The sequence below is a fragment of the Sciurus carolinensis genome, chromosome 4, assembly GCF_902686445.1.
Source record: "Sciurus carolinensis chromosome 4, mSciCar1.2, whole genome shotgun sequence".
Taxonomy (NCBI): domain Eukaryota; kingdom Metazoa; phylum Chordata; class Mammalia; order Rodentia; family Sciuridae; genus Sciurus; species Sciurus carolinensis.
This window is the reverse complement of record NC_062216.1, coordinates 109903253-109924058: the sequence shown is the minus strand read 5'-3', so window position 1 is coordinate 109924058 and position 20806 is coordinate 109903253. Positions and strand designations below refer to the sequence as shown.

The 20806-nt window shown below is 36.1% G+C and overlaps 1 protein-coding gene across 1 annotated transcript in view; it reads right to left on the bottom strand.

Annotated features, from left to right (window-relative positions):
• The window catches only part of Spats2 (spermatogenesis associated serine rich 2), a 52810-nt gene that overhangs the window by 12499 nt on the left and 19505 nt on the right, over positions 1-20806 (bottom strand). The window contains exons 3-9 of the mRNA XM_047550992.1: positions 18460-18568; positions 16480-16529; positions 13299-13560; positions 11853-12032; positions 7563-7698; positions 2826-2870; positions 1300-1358 (exon numbers count right to left, since the gene is read on the bottom strand). Of these exons, the coding sequence (XP_047406948.1) occupies positions 1300-1358; positions 2826-2870; positions 7563-7698; positions 11853-12032; positions 13299-13560; positions 16480-16529; positions 18460-18568 (841 nt within the window). The remainder of the gene's footprint in view (positions 1-1299; positions 1359-2825; positions 2871-7562; positions 7699-11852; positions 12033-13298; positions 13561-16479; positions 16530-18459; positions 18569-20806) is intronic.

Here is a 20806-nt window from a genome sequence, read left to right as displayed (position 1 = left end):
CTCAATGTAAACTGCAATCTTACCTCTGAGAAACAGTAGACAGCATCTCTGCTACATTCTCTACCTTCAACTTAAAATGGACCAAAATGAACTCAGCTCAATTCTTCCAAGCTGCCTTCTCTGGTCATAACCACAGGCACAAATGATTTAGCTATAGGCCATCATCTCAACCCAGCCTAGTATTTCTACTTACCAGTTTGATGAGGATGGGTATTAAAAGGAACAATGTTTCTAATTATAAATTTGGCATTTGATTCATGAAGGTAAAACCCACCACTGAAAAGCCCAAAGTCGCCAGTGTCCACATTGGTGGCATTTCTTCTTTTTTATTTTAAATATATTTTTTAGTTGTAGGTGGACATAATACCTTTATTTCATTTTTATGTGGTGCTGAGGATCAAACCCAGGGCCTCAAGCATGCTAGGTGAGCACTCTACCACTGAGCCACAACCCCAGCCTGGCATTTCTTCTTTTCATATAACCTACATACTCTCAACTAACCCTTAACAGAAATGACTGGGAAACAGATATCTGGTTCTTCCATTAAAAAAAAAAACCTCACAAATTACCTAAGTTTGAATATTCCTCCAGAATCTATTAATGTAAGCTTTCAAGGAACCCTAGTCATGGTATCTTGAACTCTCAGTTCATTGCCTTTCCTATACTCATTGATTAGAAACATTGAATGAAAAATGATCTACAAACTGAGAAAACAAAGTTCTGAGACAGGCCACGACAGGAACTCATATAACTCAATTGTAGGCAATTTGGTAGTCTCTGATTATAAGAATTTCTTCCAAATAGAAAAATATTCCAGGGGCTAGGGTTGTGGCTCAGTGGGAGCACTTGCCTGGCATGCATGAGGCACTGGGTTCAATTCTCAGCAATGCATACAAATAAATAAATAAAGGTTCATCAACAACTAACACAAATATTTTTTAAAAAACAAAGAAAAATATTCCAGTGGAATTGCTTAATCACGGGAGGAAAAAACAAAATAAAACAAAATCCAGGCACCTTCTCGGTACTTTATTTTCCTAAGATTGATTCTTTGGTGGCAGATAATAGGATGCAATATATGAACTTCGCACTTAAAAGTATTAAAAATTGAAAATGTTTTTAAAACATATTCTTGAAAAGTTGTTTCTCTTGGAAGGATTCATATGCTAGTGCAGCACAGCTGCTCAAGAATGATTAAATATATAAGCTCTTATTGTGGCATTCATATCAAGCAGGCTGGGAAGAAGGAACCTACTACTTGTGTAGCAACTAGCTTTAATAAAAGATTAATCATCTTACTTGCTTCAGCTTTCACTTTATCCATTTCAGCAAGCAATGCCACTTCTCGATCCATTAAACTAGGAAAAGATAACAAAGAAAAAAAAGGTTTGATCAGAAACTCACAGAAATAGCACACTATTAACAGTGGAGACAGACTGCTGAGTTTGTTCACTAAAAGCTACAATGTTAATGCTGTATGGACCACATGACAATTCTGATGTCCTACTTTCAACAAAGAATATTCTTAAGGATTTCCAATGAAATAAATAGATCCCATTCCCTTTTATTTCTATATATTGCAGTATACCAGTTGCTAGAAGTACAAGTTGAGGACCAGTAGATGGCAGTAGGAAGCTACGAAAACATTTCTTGGTTAAGCTGTACTATAGCAAGTCCTTTTAGAAATTATTTCCACATGTGCACTCACATACTTACATTTTAGTCTACAAATCTGACAGCTTTGCTTTGCTTTTAACATTTTAAAATTATTACACAATATCTCTGCTAGGGCATAGGAAACTTATGATTAGGATTTGCATCAAAACAGCTAATCACAGTTTTACCAAGTTCACAGACACTTTAAATGCTTAGGATGCTGAATAAGCAAAGCGGATTTCTGATAAACATTTTCTTTTTCTTTCTTTCTCTTCTTTTCTTCCCAGTACTGGGGCCTAAGCTCAGGAGCACTTTACCACTGAGGTTCAGCCCCAGTCCCTTTTTTTTTTTTTTTTTTTTTTTTTTTTTTTTTTTTTAAGGCAGGCTCTCACTAAGTTGCCAAGGCTAGCCTTGACCTTGTGACCCTCTTGCCTCAGTCTTTTGAGCTGCTGGCATACCAGGTGTGCATCACTGTGCCCAGCAGATTTCTGATAAACATTTAATAGTAATCTGGAAAGGACAGAATTAAATGTTCTCACAGGCTTTTTAAATTAAATGGGCAATTAGAATGTTTTGCAGTGAGAAAGTAAATGGTTTGTAGGTACATAAAAATTTTCCATGTCCTTAGAAAAAAGCCCACAATGTATAAGGAGATAGCAGGTAACATTAGTATGCAATCTCTGGATACAAATAATTTTCCATAATAGTTTTTGCTTAAGTGTTAAGGGGAAAAAATTAAAATTTTAATATCTATTTAATATCTATTTCAACTTTAAGTCTTAGAGTTTGGTGTTCAGTCTGATTTCTCCTTTTGAATGGGAATGTTAATAAAAATTTCACCCATTTTTGGTTATAAAAGCAATCGCACATATTATACACACAAATTCAATTTAGCTCAATATGTAGTTATGTTAGCACAAAGTAGTTAATAGAGACTACAACATTAGACATACAAAAATGTATAAGGCAGCATAATTTCCTCAAGGAGCAAAATTCTTTACAGAGAAATGCCAGAGAACACAGGTTTGATAATCATTATATATGCTGTTAATAAACAAACTTGTAACTAAACATATTTGGTTGGCATATTAATCCAAAAGCACCAGACTACAGACAAGATACAACTACTGTGGGATAGCCATAGTTTGCTAAGAAAGCTTTTCCCAAACCTTGGCAATATTTTGCTCCAAGAATTGTAGCAGCATTTGGAATACCTAAAAGGCAAAACAAAAGCACAACTGAGACAGGAGATGTCAGGCCCTCAGTTTGACATTACCTCTCTTCTGTTGCCAAAATCACTTTAAGATGGAGACACTGTGTCCACCACAAGATGAAATTTTTGTCTCTGACAAAGTTTGTTTAAAAAAATATATATATATATATTTATATATATATATATATGACCTGTACCACAGATTGAATTCAGGGGCATTTAACCATTGAGCCACATCCCCAGCCCTTTTTTGTATTTTATTTAAAGACAAGGTCTCACTGAGTTGCTTAGGACCTCGATAAGTTGTTGAGGTTGGCTTTGAACTCGCCATCCGATTGCCTCAGCCTCCCAAGCTGCTGGGATTACGGGCATGTGTCAATGCACTTGTAATATTTACTAAGTGACTTCAGTAAGCAAGTTTTATGTACCTTCCAATCTTTATGAAAAGTGGAACACCACATGATACTTTTAGCAAGGAAATTAAGTCTTAATCAGCACAATTATGCTTTTTTCGTGTGTGTGGCAATATGAGTTCATATATTATGACAGCATTTCCCCCACTGTAAGAACAATTAGCAACCATTTTAAAGTTTTGTTTCTTGACTGACTCATTGGTGATCACAAGAAATGTATAGGACAGTGCTATTCTATTTTAATGGTTTATTTATTATACTGGGGAATGTACCCAGGACACACTTCACCACTCAGCTCCAAACCCAGTTCTTTTTATTTTTTGAGACAGGATCTTGCTAAATTGTAATTCTCCTGCCTCAGTCTCCCGAACTGCTGGGGTTATAGGCATGTGCCACCAGGCCCAGCAGTACTATGTACATTTTAAATATTTTAAAATCACATTCCTTTATTTCTAAGATTTTTAGATATTTTTGGAGGTACTTTGGTTCACAAAATGGTTTCTAAGTTTCCAGCATCTCTATATGGCCTTTATTTTTATTTTTTACTTTTTGAAGTACCGGAGATTGAACCCAGGGGCACTCTATCACTGAGCTACATCTCCAGCCCTTTTTATTTTTTATTTTGAGACAGGGTCTCACTAAATTGTGAGTCTGACACAAATTTGTGATCCTCCTGCCTCAGCTTCCTAAATCACTGGAATTATAGTTGTGTACAACCACACTCAGTTCTGTAGGGCCTTCAAATTTAAGGACTTAAAAGCCTTTGGTAAAACTAATAGTAGCTTGATTTAACATAAGAAGAAAATAGAAACTAAATAAAAATAACTTTTCTAAAGTCAATAAGGAATCAGCTACAAAAATTTTCAGAATCTTTTTTAAAAAAAATTTTTTAGTAGTCAGTTGACCTTTAGTTTTATTTATTTATTTATATGCAGTGCTGACAATCAAACCCAGTACCTCACACATGCTAGGCAAGCGTTTTACCACTGAGCTACAACCCCAGACCCAACTTTTAGAATCTAAACCGCAGACTTACATCATGATTTTACGTATGTATGATCTCAAATTTCTTCTTTTTTTTGTGGTGGCAGGCCTCATACAAGCTGGGAAAGTGTCTACTGCTAAACACATCCCCAGCCCCTAATCTCAGATTTCTTGATGATCTTTTTCTCTTAACAATTTCTCCTTTTAGTAAATAACTTTTTATTAAAAAGGAAAACTGAGTGTGTATTTTTGGCATTTTTTAGTGACATATTATATGAGAACCTTCCAAAGTAGCTTAATTATACTGCAGTTTCATGTACTATTTCATTTTCTGCCTCCTTAACAGCCTTAAATGGAAGTCAACAACAGTTCTAATAATAAAGGAGACAAATTTTATTAACAAGAAAAGTAAAACTTGAGTCTAGAGATGACTATTACTAGGTCACCAAGAAGTACAGATTTTATGTTTTATATATTGTAAAGTTTTCTGATTTTACCTTTCCTCAGGTATGGATCAGTTTTTATTAGGCATCAAAGTGAAAGGAGTCATCCATATCACTTCCCTTGTGAACTGGTCAAGGGTAATATAATCCTTCTGCTACAAATTTGTTAGAACCCTTTGCTTTCTTTCATACTGTAACCAACACAAAAATAGTTTTCTAAGTGACATTAACTCCACACTCTGGTTTGATGCCAAATGGTGTCAGCTCACCTGCCAATTATTTCTTGAAGTAGCAACTACAAGGAACATTGAAATAGCTAGTTAAAAAAACCCAATCAGCCAGAGAGAAGGGCTTCCCATCAGCAGGAAGAGCAGGTAATTTCTTTCCTCAAGTTAAATTGACCTGGTTGTTACACTTACTAATCAATACTAAACACACAGGTCTCAGGCAGGAAACCATTTCATTTGTCATTTACTGAAGGAGGTGGCTGGGTTCCAACCCAGCAGGAACTCACAAATCTCTCTCCCGGAACTGTGTTTCCTGGTTCAGGCTTGTTCTGAATGGAATCAGATCCTGTGGCTAAGTAATCAGTAAGCTGAACAATCATGTGGTCCACAGGCCTATCAAGGTAAAGTTTTGATGATCTACACTTAGCTCTATTTTCCAAATATACCAACAGATTTGACAAGCATCCTGTGCATTGCAGAGGTTCAGAAAGAGTACAAATTAATTACCTAGTAAAATTTCCAAAAGTTAGAGCTTAATTTAAGGAGAGTTTTAGAGAATTGGTTGGATTTAGATAAATACAGAGATATAGAACATATCAAGTAAGAAAACTGGCATTAACTAATATATGAAAGAGAAAAGGTGAATGCTAAGTTTTGAGACAATGAGTAATCTGGTAGGAGCAAAGATGTGTGTTAAGAACAAACAGAAGGGCCAGGTGCAATGGTACATGCCTGTAATCCCAGCAACTTGGAAGTCTAAGGCAGGAAGATTTCAAGTTCAAGGTCAGGCTGGGTTAGCCTCAAAAATAAAAAGAGCTGGGGATGTAGCTCAGTGGTAAAGTAGACCTAGGTTCAATCCCCAATACTGGAAAGAAAAAAGAGAAAGAAAAACAGAAAGACAAATAGAAAACATGACACTGAGTTCCTAAATATAAAACCTGAAAGGCAAACTCAGGGTTTGGAACAAGGCATGGGTAGACTATTGGATAAATTATCTATCCTAAAAAGTATATTTTATTTATGATGATTTAATGTTTTCAAGGTTGATTTCATCTTCACTATCTCACTTTTTCAATTCCAAACATCAGAAGGACCAAGGGACCCCCATTCTTCCTCTCTAGTTTGCTATGGTACATAGCGACTAGACTAAGTCTGCGAATATAGTCAAGGTTGAGCATGGCCTAAGGGAACAGTCTACAGACAAGCAGCAAGAAAATGAATGGATAGGTGGGAGGAAGAATGGGTCTTTCTATTCACAAACACCTTCTTTCATGTTTCAGATCTAGATGGCTTTTACCAATAAGCAGAATGAACACCTAAATTCTTAAATCAGCCCAACTGCTTGTCTTCCCAACTGCTATCATTTTGATTAATCTGGTCCTAAAGTCTTTTCCATTCAAGGGATTCAAAAAAATCCCTTTTAAATGCAAATACCCCAGAAGGGAGCTATGATTCAAATATATAATATCTAACAGTTAAAACAGCTTTGGAGGCTGGGGAGATAGCTCAGCTGGTAGAGTGCTTGCCTCGCAAGCACAAGGCCCTGAGTTCGATCCCCAGTACCGCAAAAAAACATCTTTGAGCTTTGGTATTCTAGGATTCTAGGAAACATTAGCATATATTCCCCCCAAGAGAGTCTATAATTAAATACATTTGATTTTATGAGTGAGAGAGAGAGAAAGAGAGAGAGAGAGAGAGAGAGAGAGAGAGAGAGAGAGTGTGTGTGTGTGGGTGCTAAGGATTGAACCCAGGGCTCATGTATGCCAGGCAAGCTCTACCACTGAGCTGTAAACCCCAGCCCCTATAATCAAATACATTTGATAAACAGCGTAATTCGCATTGTACATTAGCATTCAAAAGGCACTAAGAAGGCCAGTATAGTAATATTTTTAAAAATGTATTTTCAGACCTCTTTAACTACCAAACCTGGTTTTCCTGACAGAAAACATATTAAGGTATTAGAAGAATGACTATTCTACAGAACACAGTTTGAAAAACACAAAATGAAAAGCAAATCAATGATTAATGGGCACAGAAAAGATTGTTGGGCTGAGGTGCATTATGAAGGATGAAAGGAGATAAGAAAACAAAGAGCTTTTCTCCTTTACAGTTTTGTTTGAATATCATGTCATTTGTTACACTCCCAGTTTAAAAGACAGACCTTAAAATAAGAGGGCATGATTTACTCTATAATTATTTGTCTCCTTCTAAACAATATTAACATTAGGCCCATTTCTAGAGCACACTGTGTCCTAAAGAACAAAGCAAAAAGGTAAATATACTTTAAGATTTTTAAACGTCTCCCCACTGTGTGAAATAGGTATTGGAAATTAAAGAACCTAGAAAATAGCTAACCATTTTTACAAATGATCATTTTTTTATATCAATCTCTCCCCCCGCCCCCAACCTCTTTTAACAGTACTGTGTTGAACCCAGTTTTGAACCCAGTGCTCTATCACTGAGCTGCATCCCCAGGCCTTTTTATTTGAAACAGGGTCTCACTAAGTTGCTGAGGTTGGCCTTGACCTTGTGATCTTCCTGACTCAACTCCCTGAGATGCTGGGATTATAGGCATGTGCCACTTAGCCTGGCCTGTGCTAATGATATAAAATGTAATTTAACTTACCAACTTTGCAGTTCAGCAAAAGCTTGTTTCATTTTCTTAATGGAAGCATCCATCTCTTCTTTAACTACAACTCGATACCGTGCAAGAGAGACTGTGCAGCGCTGGAGGTCTTTTACAGATTTTTCAATATTGGAACCTAGGGGAAATAACCCAAAGAGTATTTTAAAAAAGAACATTAAGTTGACTTAAAAGTTGGATCTGAGCACCTAAGGCGAATGTCATGTGTACGAATAATGTTTCCTAAATGATCACCCTCCCCAACAACACAGAATATTACACAAGATAGAGTATTTCATAATCTTTGAAAAATAAGTATTCTGATCAAGATGAAGTAGTAAGAACTGGATTTATCCTCCAATCTTAAAAAGTTACATACACAAGCAGACAAAATATATGAAACAATGGTTTTCAAACAAAGGACAATAGGTAGTAGTTTCCCCCTGAAAAAGTAGAGACAAATGAAGCAGGGACTATGGTGTTCCAACATACCAACTTGAGAATTTCAAGGTTTCAGTGCAGGAAGCACAAATCTTACACAGACTGGAATTTAGAGAACAATTCTGAATTGAGGATTCAGGGAGGACAAGGTGGCTAGAATTCTCAGGATGAAGTCCTCGAGAGATCTACACAAAAAAAGCTGAACAGAGATCTACAGAGGACTTTTGAGTATTAATCAGTGCATAAGGTGTGAGGAAATTACTAAGACAAGGAAGAAGACCACTGCAAGAAGACCACTGCAATCAAGCAGGCAGACAATTTCCAGAACTCATCTAGGCCAGGAAAAGTTTGTGTCACACTAGCCAGAGTACAAAAACCTCACAATTCATAGGGCACCAGATAGAGTACTTAGAAGTATTGCCCCAGTAATGTGGCAAAATTGGCTGTAACTAGAAGCTGCTACTCTAAGTCCCATCTAACAAAATTTGAAAGCAAGTCTCAAATGGTTATTTACAAAACTGAGTCCCATAACAAATCACAAGGATGTGTGGTGGTGCACATCTCTAGCCAGGGACTTGGGAGGTTGAAGCAGGAGGATCACCAAATTCAAGGCTAGCTGCAGCAACTTAGTGAGGCCCTATCTCAAACATTAAATAAAAAAATAGAAAGGGCTGGGGATGTAGCTCAGTAGTAAAGTGCCCCTGGGTTTAATCCCCAGTACCAAGAGTCAACAAAGCAAAATGAGCAATAAATGGCATCTGATAAAAATGATCAGTAATATAAGTAAGACATAAAAATATAAAAAATACACAAGAAAAAAGAAGTAAAAAATATAACCATAATGAAAAGAAAAATAAATCAAAGAAACAGAAAATAGTAATACAGAAAATAGAATGAGGTAGAAAAGGACATCGAATAGCTTTTATAATTTTTTATAACCTGATAACATACATTCAAGAAGGTAGAGAATAGCATAGCATAGTAAACAGAGATACAAGAAGATTTTATTTGGTCTTGCTAAATAGGCTGGCCTTAAACTTGGGATCCTCCTGCCTAAGCCTCCAGAACAGATAGGATTACAGGCATGTGCCACTGTGCCTGATTTATTTATTTTGAGACAGGGTTTCATAGGTTGCCAAGGTTGGCCTCCAACTTGCAATCCTCCTACCTCAGCCTCCTAAGTGCTGGGATTATAAGAGTACACCACTGTACCAGGATAGAAGATATAATTTTATAAGACCTCAGCTGAACTTCTGTGAACCAAAACAACAAACAAAAAACATATGGGATGAAAAACAGATGGGATAGTATTATCAGCAGAGTAGAACTATTCCAAAAAAACGAAACACAGGAAGAAAAAAAAAAAAAAAAAAAAAACTATTGAATAGGTACCAAATTTTCAAAACTCCTCAAATGACAAGATTAATAGAATAATTTACCATTAAGACATTACAAAATCTAAAAAGTTCTCTTTCTATAGTATGGTTTGAAGCATTACATTTGGGTGTTATGGTTTAGATTTGGAATGTCCTCCAAAGGCTCCTGTATTGAAGGCTTGGTTCCCAACATAGTGATGCTCAGAGGTGGGGCCTTTGGGAAGTAATTGTACCATTTGGGCTCTAATCTCATCAATGGATCAATCCATTGATGGAGTCACAGCTGAATGGACTACTGGAATGAGGTGGAAACTTAGGAGGTGGGACTTAGTTGAAGGAGTGAGTCATTTTGGGGGGCCCTTAAGACTATATCTCATCTCCAAGCCCTTCCTGTTTCTGGGCCACCATGAGATGTAGGTATTTGCTCTACCACATCCTTTCTGCCACGATGCTCTGCCTCACCATAGGCCTATAGCAATGGAGCCAGCTGATTGTAAAATGAATCCAAGAGCCAAAATAAATCTTTTCTCCTCTAGGTTGATTTTCTCAGGTACTTTGTCACAGTGACAAAAATCTGACTAACACAGTGGGGAAGTTCAGCTTTATAAAAAAAGATAAAATACATTTATTTACCTAAAATATTTTAGGTGGTTTCCAAGAATCCTATTAACATTCTATTTGCCAATGCAAAGTTGTACATATAGTTCACTGACAGAATCATAGGCCTAAGAAGTTTATAACTGTGCCAAGACATTCATTTTCAACTTATAAATTAAATTTTAGGGCTGGGGTTGTGTCTCAGTGGTAGAGTGCTCGCCTAGCACACATGAAGCCCTGGGTTTGCTCCTCAGCACCACATAAAAATAAAATACAGGTATTGTGTCCACCTACAACTAAAAAAGTATCTAAAAAAATTAAATTTTAGAGTCTTACTGTGTTGCTCAAGCTGATCTCAAAGGCCTAGGTTCAAGTGATTGTCCTGCCTCAGCTTCCTGAGTACATGGGACTAGGGTTCCCACTGTCTTGTACAACTTAACTTTTTAAATTAAAATTCTTCCTCATTCCATCTTTCTTTTATTCTTATGTATGTATATATGTATGCATGTATGAATTTATGTTGTATATATATATTTTTTCTTTTTGGCACAAGGGATTGAACCCAGGGGCACTTAACCATTGAGCCACATCCTTAGCCCTTACTATTTTTTATTTTGTTTTGTTTTTGTGGTGCTGGGGATCGAACCCACGGCCTTGTGCATGCAAGGCAAGCACTCTACCAACTGAGCTATCTCCCCAGCCCACTGTTTTTTTATTTTAAGACAAGCTCTGGTTAAGTTAAGGGCCTTGCTAAGTGCTAAGTTGCTAAAGGTGTGCCGCATGCCCAGTCAATTTGATTTCTTTTAGAATCTACCTAAAAGCCTTTATGCCCTGTGCCTATAAACCTCTTTTATTTTTGCTTAACTGGATATTTTCAGATTTCTTATTCTGCAGCAAGTTGAGGGTACTACGAAGATGAAAAAGGAGAGTTTTACTAAGTAAAATTTAGCTCAGGTGGAATAAATGACTCAATAGGAGCTACAAATTACAAGTGTCCTTTACATTTGTTTCATATGTTCACTGGAATGGACCACCATGCTTAGATGTATGAATCTCAGAGGGGCTATTATCTCTCTCTCTCTTTTTTTTTAAAATTACTGGCTATTTATTTAAATAATGATAATTAAAGCAAAGAGCTATGACCAACTAGTTAATGCTAAGTACTTCAGAGAAAATAATCTTGTTAAAAGTCAGAGTCTGTCAGGTATCAGTAAGAGCATGAAGTTGTAAAAAGCAGTGAAAATATTTCTTTGAAATGTCATGTTAGAGACAGAAAAGATTTTTTACTTTTTGAGTCAACTGGGAGATAAAATGAAGAAAACTGCCAAAAATACTGCAATAACACAAAGAAAGGAAACCGGTTAATCTTAGTTAAATCATTCTGGCAGTAGAGTTCAGTTGTAATCCACAAAAAGGGTCCTGTTATTTTAACAACCATATACAGCATGTGAACTATTCTCAGACTCCAGCTGTGTATGTGGAGGTAGGAAAAGTTCGGTCATTACAGGCTGAAAAATAGAAAAAGTATTACCTGATGTCCATTCATCACTTACCTTTTTCTCTTTTTTCTTTTGCAGTACTAGGAACTGAACCTAGGACCTTGCACATGCTAGGCAAGTGCTCTACTACTGAGTTGTGTAGCATCTCCAGTCCTTTTCAAAAATTTTATTCTAAGACAGGTCTCCCTAAATTGCCCAGGCTGGCCTCAAACTTCTGATCCTCCTGCCTTAGGCTCTCAAGTAGTCAGGATTGCAGGCATGTGCTACTGTACCCAGTTACCTGAAGCCCTTCTGAAACTTTATCTATGGGAATAAAGGCAATTTGCTTTCTTTAGCCAAAAACAGATGTTTCACTCCTCACAAGTGAACTTTTAATTTACCAAGTTTTTTATTGGTGGAGGAGAGTGGAATGTCCTCCATTCCCAGACTGGAAAACTGAGGTCCTGTGGTGGATCTTGAGAGAGATTTGGCAGCATTCCTGGAATGTTGGGCATTCTGAATAGGGTGTACAGTTGAAGACCTGGACTCAAAGTCAGAGACACCATTCTCCAGTACGGATCCTAGCCAAGAAAGAGAGCACAATGTAGCGGTACATCAATCAGGCAGTCTTAAATACACAAAGAAAACAGGTAAAACTGTTTTACACAAAACCATGCCTCTTTAAAAAGCTGTGAACAAATCAACTGACAAAACAGAACAAAGATAAATATCAGTTAAGTGTAGCTATCAGTAGTTTCTGGCTTAGTCCTAAGAGATACCCTGTGTGAAAAAAAGAAGAAAATACATTTAGACAGGAAGTGTGCACCTCATAGCTTCCTAGCTTCCTTGTAGTTCTAGCCCTAGCAAGTGGAGAGGCACTATCTCTAACTTCTGCTAGCTTCTGTAAATTGCACTATGGAAAAAAGTTTTACACTGTTTCAGGAAAAGAATTTAAAAGCTTTAGGAAGTAGAGAAAGGGTAGAGTTAAGAAAAGAGAAGAAAATTAGCTCAGAAAAAGAAATGAAAGCCATTGGCTATCTTTGGTTTGTTTCAGGTCAGTGTAGGTGTGATATTTTTTCTCTAGGGTGTGTGCGTGTGTGTGTGTGTGTTAATCAATAAAAGAACATTTTAAAGCACACTTTTTGTTTTAGTTTTTTATTTCGAGACAGGGTTTTGCTAAATTGCTGAGGCTGACCTCAAACTGTGATTCTCTTGTCAGCCTCCCAAGTTGCTGGGATTATAAACCTGTGCCACTGCACCTGGCTAGCAGCACAGTGTAATTCTTATACTGACAACACATTATAAAGCCAGGAGCAGAAAGGCAGGGGGAATTGGATTAACAAATAAGTAAATTTTAAAGTGAAAGATTCCCAGTATCTTCCCAGCCCTTAGTAATCTTTACTAAAAAACAAATGTGAGACTATAAAAACCAACAGTCTAGTTCTCATGAAAGCTAGGATTATCATTATTATTACATATTCCTTCCTGTTTGGGTCTTAGAATAATAATATCATCATCCCGTCCTCATTTTCCTTAAAAGTCAACAATTTTTAAAAAGATCTTAAAGTCACCTTCTGCTGTCTCTAAGGTACTCCAGAGTACTCCTCTGTTATTAGAAGATTTTTTTAAGATTGATTTAGAAGACAGTTAAAATATGAGACAAGGGAACAAGAATTTTATGTTTCTAGGCCTTTGATAATTATAAAATGTGACTCTTCCACACAAAAGATAACAAAAACTAAAAAGCAAAAGACCTATTGAATTTAATGATTGCTTTCTCAACCAGGAGGTTCCTGTATTTTTTAACTGAATGCAACTTTTCAAAAAAAAAAAATTAATAAACTCACCTGTTCTATCCAGTGTATCTGGCAAACCAGACTCAGGATCTTCTAGTTCTCTGGCATCTACTGAAAGTGTCTCCAAACCTTCACTGAGTGAGTCCACAGACTCTGCATCATTGATGGCACCATTGACATGGTAACCATTAATGCCACCTTTTCCTGAGGAAGGCACAGACTGCTCCTCTTGAATGGAAACCGATTTACTGGAATCTGGGATACTGTTACTTGCTTCGGCTGTAGATTTTGGTTTGCTTTTCTTCTTTTTGTTCTAAGGTTATTGAAGATTTGAAAAACAGAAAAGAAAAAGCACAGCCCCAACACCACCAGTACAATTCAAAAAGGTAAGAAACTCTAGCTACCTAAAGGCAACCAACATTACCAATTTTTCCTATGTTCTTCCAGAAAATGAACAAGTTTTTGTTATGTAAAATCCTATACTTTGGATAAACTCAAAACAAAACATTTCTTCATGGCAAAACCCACCTTAAGCAAAATGAAAAGATAAATTTCAAAGTGTGAAAAACATGTAACATACTCAAAGAGTTAAATATATACAGAGCTCTAACAACAAGATAAGAATCCAATATAAAAGAGGTATAAGCTATAAACAAAATGAAGCATAAACTCAGTCTAATAAGAGATATATAAACTAAAATTATATACTGCAATATCATTTTGTATCTGTTAGATTAACAAAGATCAAAAATTATGATAACACTGTAGGGTTGAATGTATAGAGAAGCAAGCATTTTTATATATTACTACTGGTAGTGGCAATCTACTAACACTTGTCCAACTTACAGCTGTGCATACCATTTGAGTAGCAATTCTACCTCTAGGAATTTATCCTAGGTGAGACTAACATATGTACAAAATAACAAACACACACTAGGTTATTTACTGCAGATTGTTATTGATAGCTATTAAATTAATAGTTAATTATTACCTTATTAAAGAATCGGAAACAACCCTAATGTTGCTCTAAAGGGGACTAGTTAAATACATTATGATACATCTAAATAGCGGGATGACTATACATCCACAAAAAACAACAAAAATTCATTATTGAGACATGGAGTAAGCTCCAAGATATATTACATGAGAAAAGAGAACACACAAAGAGGAGAATCCGTGTTCATATTTGTTTATATTCAGAAAAATATACTGGAAGATACATAAGAAACTGATAACACTATTTGTCTCTGGGGTAGAGAATCAAATGGCTGGAGAACAGGGATGGGATAAAGATGCTTCTGTGTGTTAACATTTGTACATCTGAATTTTTAGCTACCAGAGTATATTATATATGCAAATAGTAATATTAAAACAAACAAGTTCTTTATCTTTTGTTTTGTCAACCCACAGCTCTGCTGGCAAAACTTAATTCAATTCCTAACGCTACATGGATATAATTAAATCAATTTCGCCCCCCCACCCACGTTCTTTTCGTGGTCCTCTCTGGCAGGGGCACAACTGAACTCAAGGTACAATTTTCTTCTCTGCATAGCTCTCATCTTCTCTTAAATACTTTCTTCCATGTGAACTAGCTAAGTTTTCATATTACTGTCCCATGTATGTAATAACTATATAACAAGTAGCTACTCAGAGTCACATCCTATTGAACTAATCCTAATAGTCCTACTGGACTAATCCTAATCCTAACAGTTAACTGGCTTGGATTTGGGTATTTGAGACTGCCAAACTGAAGCTATTTTTCTTTTTCTAGATCTTAAGAAATCTGAACGTGACCATCAGATACCTTTCCAGTTATTTACATATCTAAAAGTCACTAAAAATTTATAACCCTGGGCCAATAAATTAAGATACTAGTGTTTTTCAAAACACTCACAACTATTCTAGGTTGGGTGAAAGCAATGGGAAGAAGTTAAACAAGGGCTGGGATTGTGGATCAGTGGTAGAGCACTTGCCTAGCACATGTGAGGCACTGGGTTTTGATCCTCGGCACCACATAAAAATAAATAAATAAAATAAAGTTATGTTCATCTACAACTAAAACAATATTTTTTTTAAAAAAAAAGAAGTTAAACAAATATGCAAAGCTATGGGCATGAAGAGCTTCAGGAGAATCTGTAGTAATATTAGGTACCTCTAGAAAAATTCTTAAGGATCACTGAGACCAGCCTGGTTTAGTCAAGACCTAACAGAACTAATGAAGTGATTAGAGTCATCAAGATGGTATTTCAGAACTCCAGCATTAAGCTAATGCAGGGAAAGAACACCCTAAACAGATTTCATAGAGATATTTGATTAAAACCATTATTTCAAGCATTTCCTAAAGGTGCTAGATTCAGGGTACAGAGTCATGGGAAGGATTTTGAGAACAGCTGGTATTCCTTGGAGAAGTATTTTGGTTTTAAGTGGGTAAGGAGAAGGGATCAAGAACTACTGTGTTAGGGGCTGGGGTTGTGGTTTAGTGGTAAAGTGCTTGCCTAGCATGCACGAGGTCCTGGGTTTGATCCTCAGTGCCACATAAAAATAAAATAAACGTACTGTGTCCACCTACAACTAAAAATATCTTAAAAAAAGAACTACTATGTTAGGTCTTATATTAAACACTTGTATGTATTAGTATTACTTTCCCTATTTTAGAGATGAGCAAACTAAGACACACAAAGTTTAAACAATATTCTGAGGTCACAAAGACAGGGTAGAACGGAACAGGACAAAAATCCAGAGCTGAATGACCCATATCCCAAGTGCCTTCTAATTCCCTAAATTTTAACACTAGACCCCTCTGAAAAATACCTAACAGCTATGGTAAAAGTTCTCTCTAGGTTGTCAGTTCATTAATATTAGGAATTATAACACTGTTGTCTGACCTAAAAATCTGAACTATTTTAGTTGATCTATGATATGTATAGTTGAAAACCAGATCGCTTTCTCTGGAGGAGCTCTGTTCCTCCACAGGTTCTCCTGCTTCACTCCATGTCTAGTATCCTCTTGGCAAGTGCACCATGGCAAAGGAACTGTTTCTTACCTTCAATTATAGGGAGGGGACTGGGGTACTCTGTGAGACACATCTATATTTCAATGTCAAAAATTTTTTTCAACCAGTTGAGCTAAAGATATTTATGTAAACCTTTACTTTCAAATATTTGTGGAGATTTAATTTTCAAAAACAATATAAACATCAATATCATGCTCTTAAAATTTAATTCATTTTTACCTTTTTCTTGCCTGTTACTGTCCATTCTTTGAGTACTTCACTGGCACTCCCTGTAAGAGAAACCAATTATGGATTTTCTCTCCATATACACAGTTAAGGAAGAATTAATGTCCCTGCATTTTATAATTACTGGAGAATTTCCAAAGTGTCTAATAACAAAAGTTAAGGATCATATCTCTGAAGTAATATAATGTGAGATCATGTCATGCTTCTCTTTTGGAATACCTGCCAACTTAGATACCCTTTTACATGTAATTTTCCAGTGAGTTCTTCCCAGAAGAGACTAATGTAGCATAGCCACTTTGAAGATTCTTTTTTCTTTCCCTAAGTACTAGGGATTGAACTCAGGGCCTCCTGCAAGTGCTCTATCCCTGGTTCCTTTCAATTTATTTTATTTTGATACAGGGTTTCACTAAATTGCCCAGGTTGGCCTCAAACTTTCAATTCTCCTGCCACAAGCTCCCAAGCAGCTGGGATTACAAGCATGTACCCGCTCTTCTGACTGGTTGGTTATTCTTACGGTTAACTAGTGAGTGTTCTAAGAGGTCAAACTGCAGTCAGAAAAAGTTTGTGTGATCATATGTATTCAAAATCATTCATAATTAAAGAACATCTAAAGAAAGATATGGCCCCTGGATATGGACATGGACATGAACATGGTCATCAGAAACTGGAACTTCCAGATTATAAACAATGGAAGATAGAAGGGACACCATTAGAAACCAGAGAAGCTGGCTGCAAAAGGGCTCAGGGATTCATGGGGCTACAAATGAAGCTTAGAGATAAAAGGGTGGTTTTGCACACAATGTTTCCTTTGTTGGTACATTACTAAAATGATTCATATGGGGATTTGCTGCTTTTATGGTAGCCATAGGGGTCAAATATTATCTGGAGTCCCAGAATAAAGATAAGAACTGAAGATAGTACCTGGAAATATCTTTGTGACTTCTTAACTCTATTATTAGATTTCTTCACTGTATTGTACTTGTCTATGTGTTTGTCCCTTAATAATAAGGTTTAATAATGTAAGGAAAAAAAAATCTTTTAACTATACCTCAGCCTGGATACAAAGATGAATTGGTCTTAGCCCAAGTGTGCCATCCCCTCCTCTCAGGTTATACACCACTTTGGCTACTTTGTTTTGAAGAGACTTGCACACTACACCAGACCCATATACTAACATTATAAAGAAAATAGATGAAAAGAAAAACCTTTCAGTATTTGGACCTATTTATCCTATACTTGGAAATTCAGGAAAATGAAAATAGGGAAACCTAACCTGACATCCAATGATGAAAAAGGTTCAAATAAAACTCTTCTCAAAGTGAGTTAAGTAGAAAGAAGTATATGAAATACTCAACTCTAAATCTGAAGGCTTCACCACACTTGCCATTCATTATTCTGTTAGGTAAGGAAATTCAACCCACACATTTGAGTTATTTGTGCCAAACCAAATGATAATAAAGAATGCCATATGTTGCTGGGCCACCGAATTACCTTTGTTAGGAAGAGTCTCTTAAATTCTTTTTTTTTTTTTTTTTTTTTTCCTTTGCAGTGCTGAGGACAGAAGCCAGAACCCAGGGCCTCATGTATGGTAGGCAAGCACTCTACCACTGAGCCACATCCTCATCTGAGTATCTTAAATTCCTATTTCACTAACTTCAATCAAGTTCCTTACACCAATCACCATGATGTGAGACTAAATTTTTAGAAACCAGTGATGTGGTTTCTCTTCTTAAAGTTGAGAACATCTGTACAAAATAATGAAGTTTTCTTAGTTTATCTCTTATCCAGATATCCTGCAGCTTATGTATGAATTACTTCTAGGACTGAAAAAGGCATCTTACACTAACAAAATGTTATGTTATGATGGGGTCTGCTATAGCATCTATGAAACACTGAATTGCTGTGTTCTAAAATTCTGAAGCAACTTCTATTGAACAGATACAAACTAATAAGAAAAAACTGAGTTAGAATTACCTTCCATAAATGCTTGAACTGTTTTGTCCACACAATTATCAAAATGCTGCAAAACCAGGATGATCTCATTGTTGCTCTTATTGGGAACTATTGCACGCACTGCATTTATCTAGAAAAGATGACAGGGTCATTTAATTCTGACATCAGTAGGTCATATGCAGCTGTTACATATTACAGAGAATAACACTGACATTTCATTTTTAACAATATTATCACTCTTTAGTGGTTAGTGGAAATACATGCAACCTTCTCCCTGTGAATAATAAATACATGATGGATGATAATAGCATGTGAAAATTAATATCAAAACTTAGAGAGGCAGAACATTGCGAAGCAGTGGCACATGCCTATAATCCCATCAGGGAGTTGAGGCAGGAAGATCACCAGTTCAAAGTCAGTCTGGCAACATAGAAAGACCTCATCTCAAAATAAAAAATAAAAATGGCTGGGGACATATCTCAGTGGTAAAGTACCCATGGATCCAATCCCCAGTACCTGTCCCCCCCTCCAAAATGCAGACTTTTGGAGTACTAGTGAGCAAGCCCAAGACCTCCCCTCACCATTACAACTCTAATGCACTAAAAAAGCGGGGAAGGAGGGGACCTAGGGCCTCCCGTATGCTAGGATGGCGGGCAAGTGCTTGATCACTGAGCTATATTTCTAACCCAGAACATTTCTAAAAATAAAAGATATGTACTAGATTTTACATTAAGAAAAGGTAGAGCTGGATGTGGTGGCACACACCTGTAATCTTAATGGCTCCGGAGGTTTAAAAGCTCAAAGCCAGGCTCAGCAATTTAGTGGGTCCTAAGCAACTTAGCAAGACCCTGTCTCTCAATGAAATATAAAAAAGGGCTGGGGATATGACTAAGTGGTTAAGTGCCCCTCGGTTCAATCCCCCCAAAAAAGAAAAGGTGATTTAATTTAGGTGTTAGATATTAATTTAGCATGTTTCATCATTTTTAACATACTGAAGAGAAAGGTAGAAAGTTTAATAAAGCAAAACCATAACAACTTAGATTTCTGTAGGGCACTGTTCAAAACATTTCTACTTTGTATCATTTATTTGTATAATAATAAAGTTAATTTATAGAAATAATATGAATTATTATAAACTATGTCAGGCATATAAAACATAATGAACAACCATGAGGTGACACCCAGTTTAGTAAAACAAAACAAATGCAATTAAAGACCTGAGACCTAAGAAATCCTTTCCCCTTCTTTCCCCAGAGATTTCTACCCTAAATTTGGTGTCCCTGAGTTCAATATCCAGTACAAAAAAAAAAAAAAAAAAATTCCCATGTTGGTAAACACATTTCTTATTTGTTTTAACTACTATATGGTACTTCCAATGTATACAGAATTCATTCTGTTGATGGACACATTTTCAATGATTGGCTATTGGGAAGAATACTATATTGAACATTCTTATACTATTTGTAGCTGAATCTTTAATGGCTAAAACAATATTTAGCACACTGTAAGTAATAAAGAAAAAAATCAAGTCTTCTATGTAACCATTAGTAGACTCCTGAATAGTAGGGCACTTACAACTTCATTTGATAACAAAATAGATATGCCAACTTTATCAGATTTATTCCTAAGATATTTCATGTTTTTAAAATTAAAAACATACTTTGCAATAACTGCATATTGTTTTCATTTTTATATATATTTTTATTTAGTATCCTTGATGATGAACTCTTATTAGCCCCATTACGTTGTTGCTTTCCTGGAATTGTCTATATAAATGACTGAATAGCCTATAAATAACATTTTTCTTCTAATTCTTATAACTTTTTTTTTGTGTGTGTGGTGCTGGGGATCGAACCCAGGGCCTTGTGCTTGTGAAGCGAGCACTCTACCAACTGAGCTATCTTCCCAGCCCCTAATTCTTAAAACTTTTAATTTCTTGTCTTACTGCATACTCTATAATTGGTTATTTCTAAGAAGATCTGATTCCTTTTGATGGAAAATGGTAATTAGAAACCAACATCTAGGAGCTAGATGTGCTTATTTTTACTGGGAGCCATTGTTTCCAGGTTCTTTTAATGGATGTAACTAAGACTTTTTATTAAATCATGAGTACATACTGACATTCTCAATTCAAATATAATATTAAAAGGCCTTTTCTAGCAGGCATAGTGGTATAAGCCTCTAATCCCAGTGATTCCAGAGGCTGAGGAAGAATAGCAAGTTCAAGGCCAGTCTTGGCAACTTAGCAAGACCCTGTCTCAAAATTAAAAAATAAAAGGAGCTAGGAATGTAGCTCCATGGTATTAGTAATATATATTAGTATATAATTGTATATGACTCTGGGTTCAATTTGCTCTGTGTGGGGGGG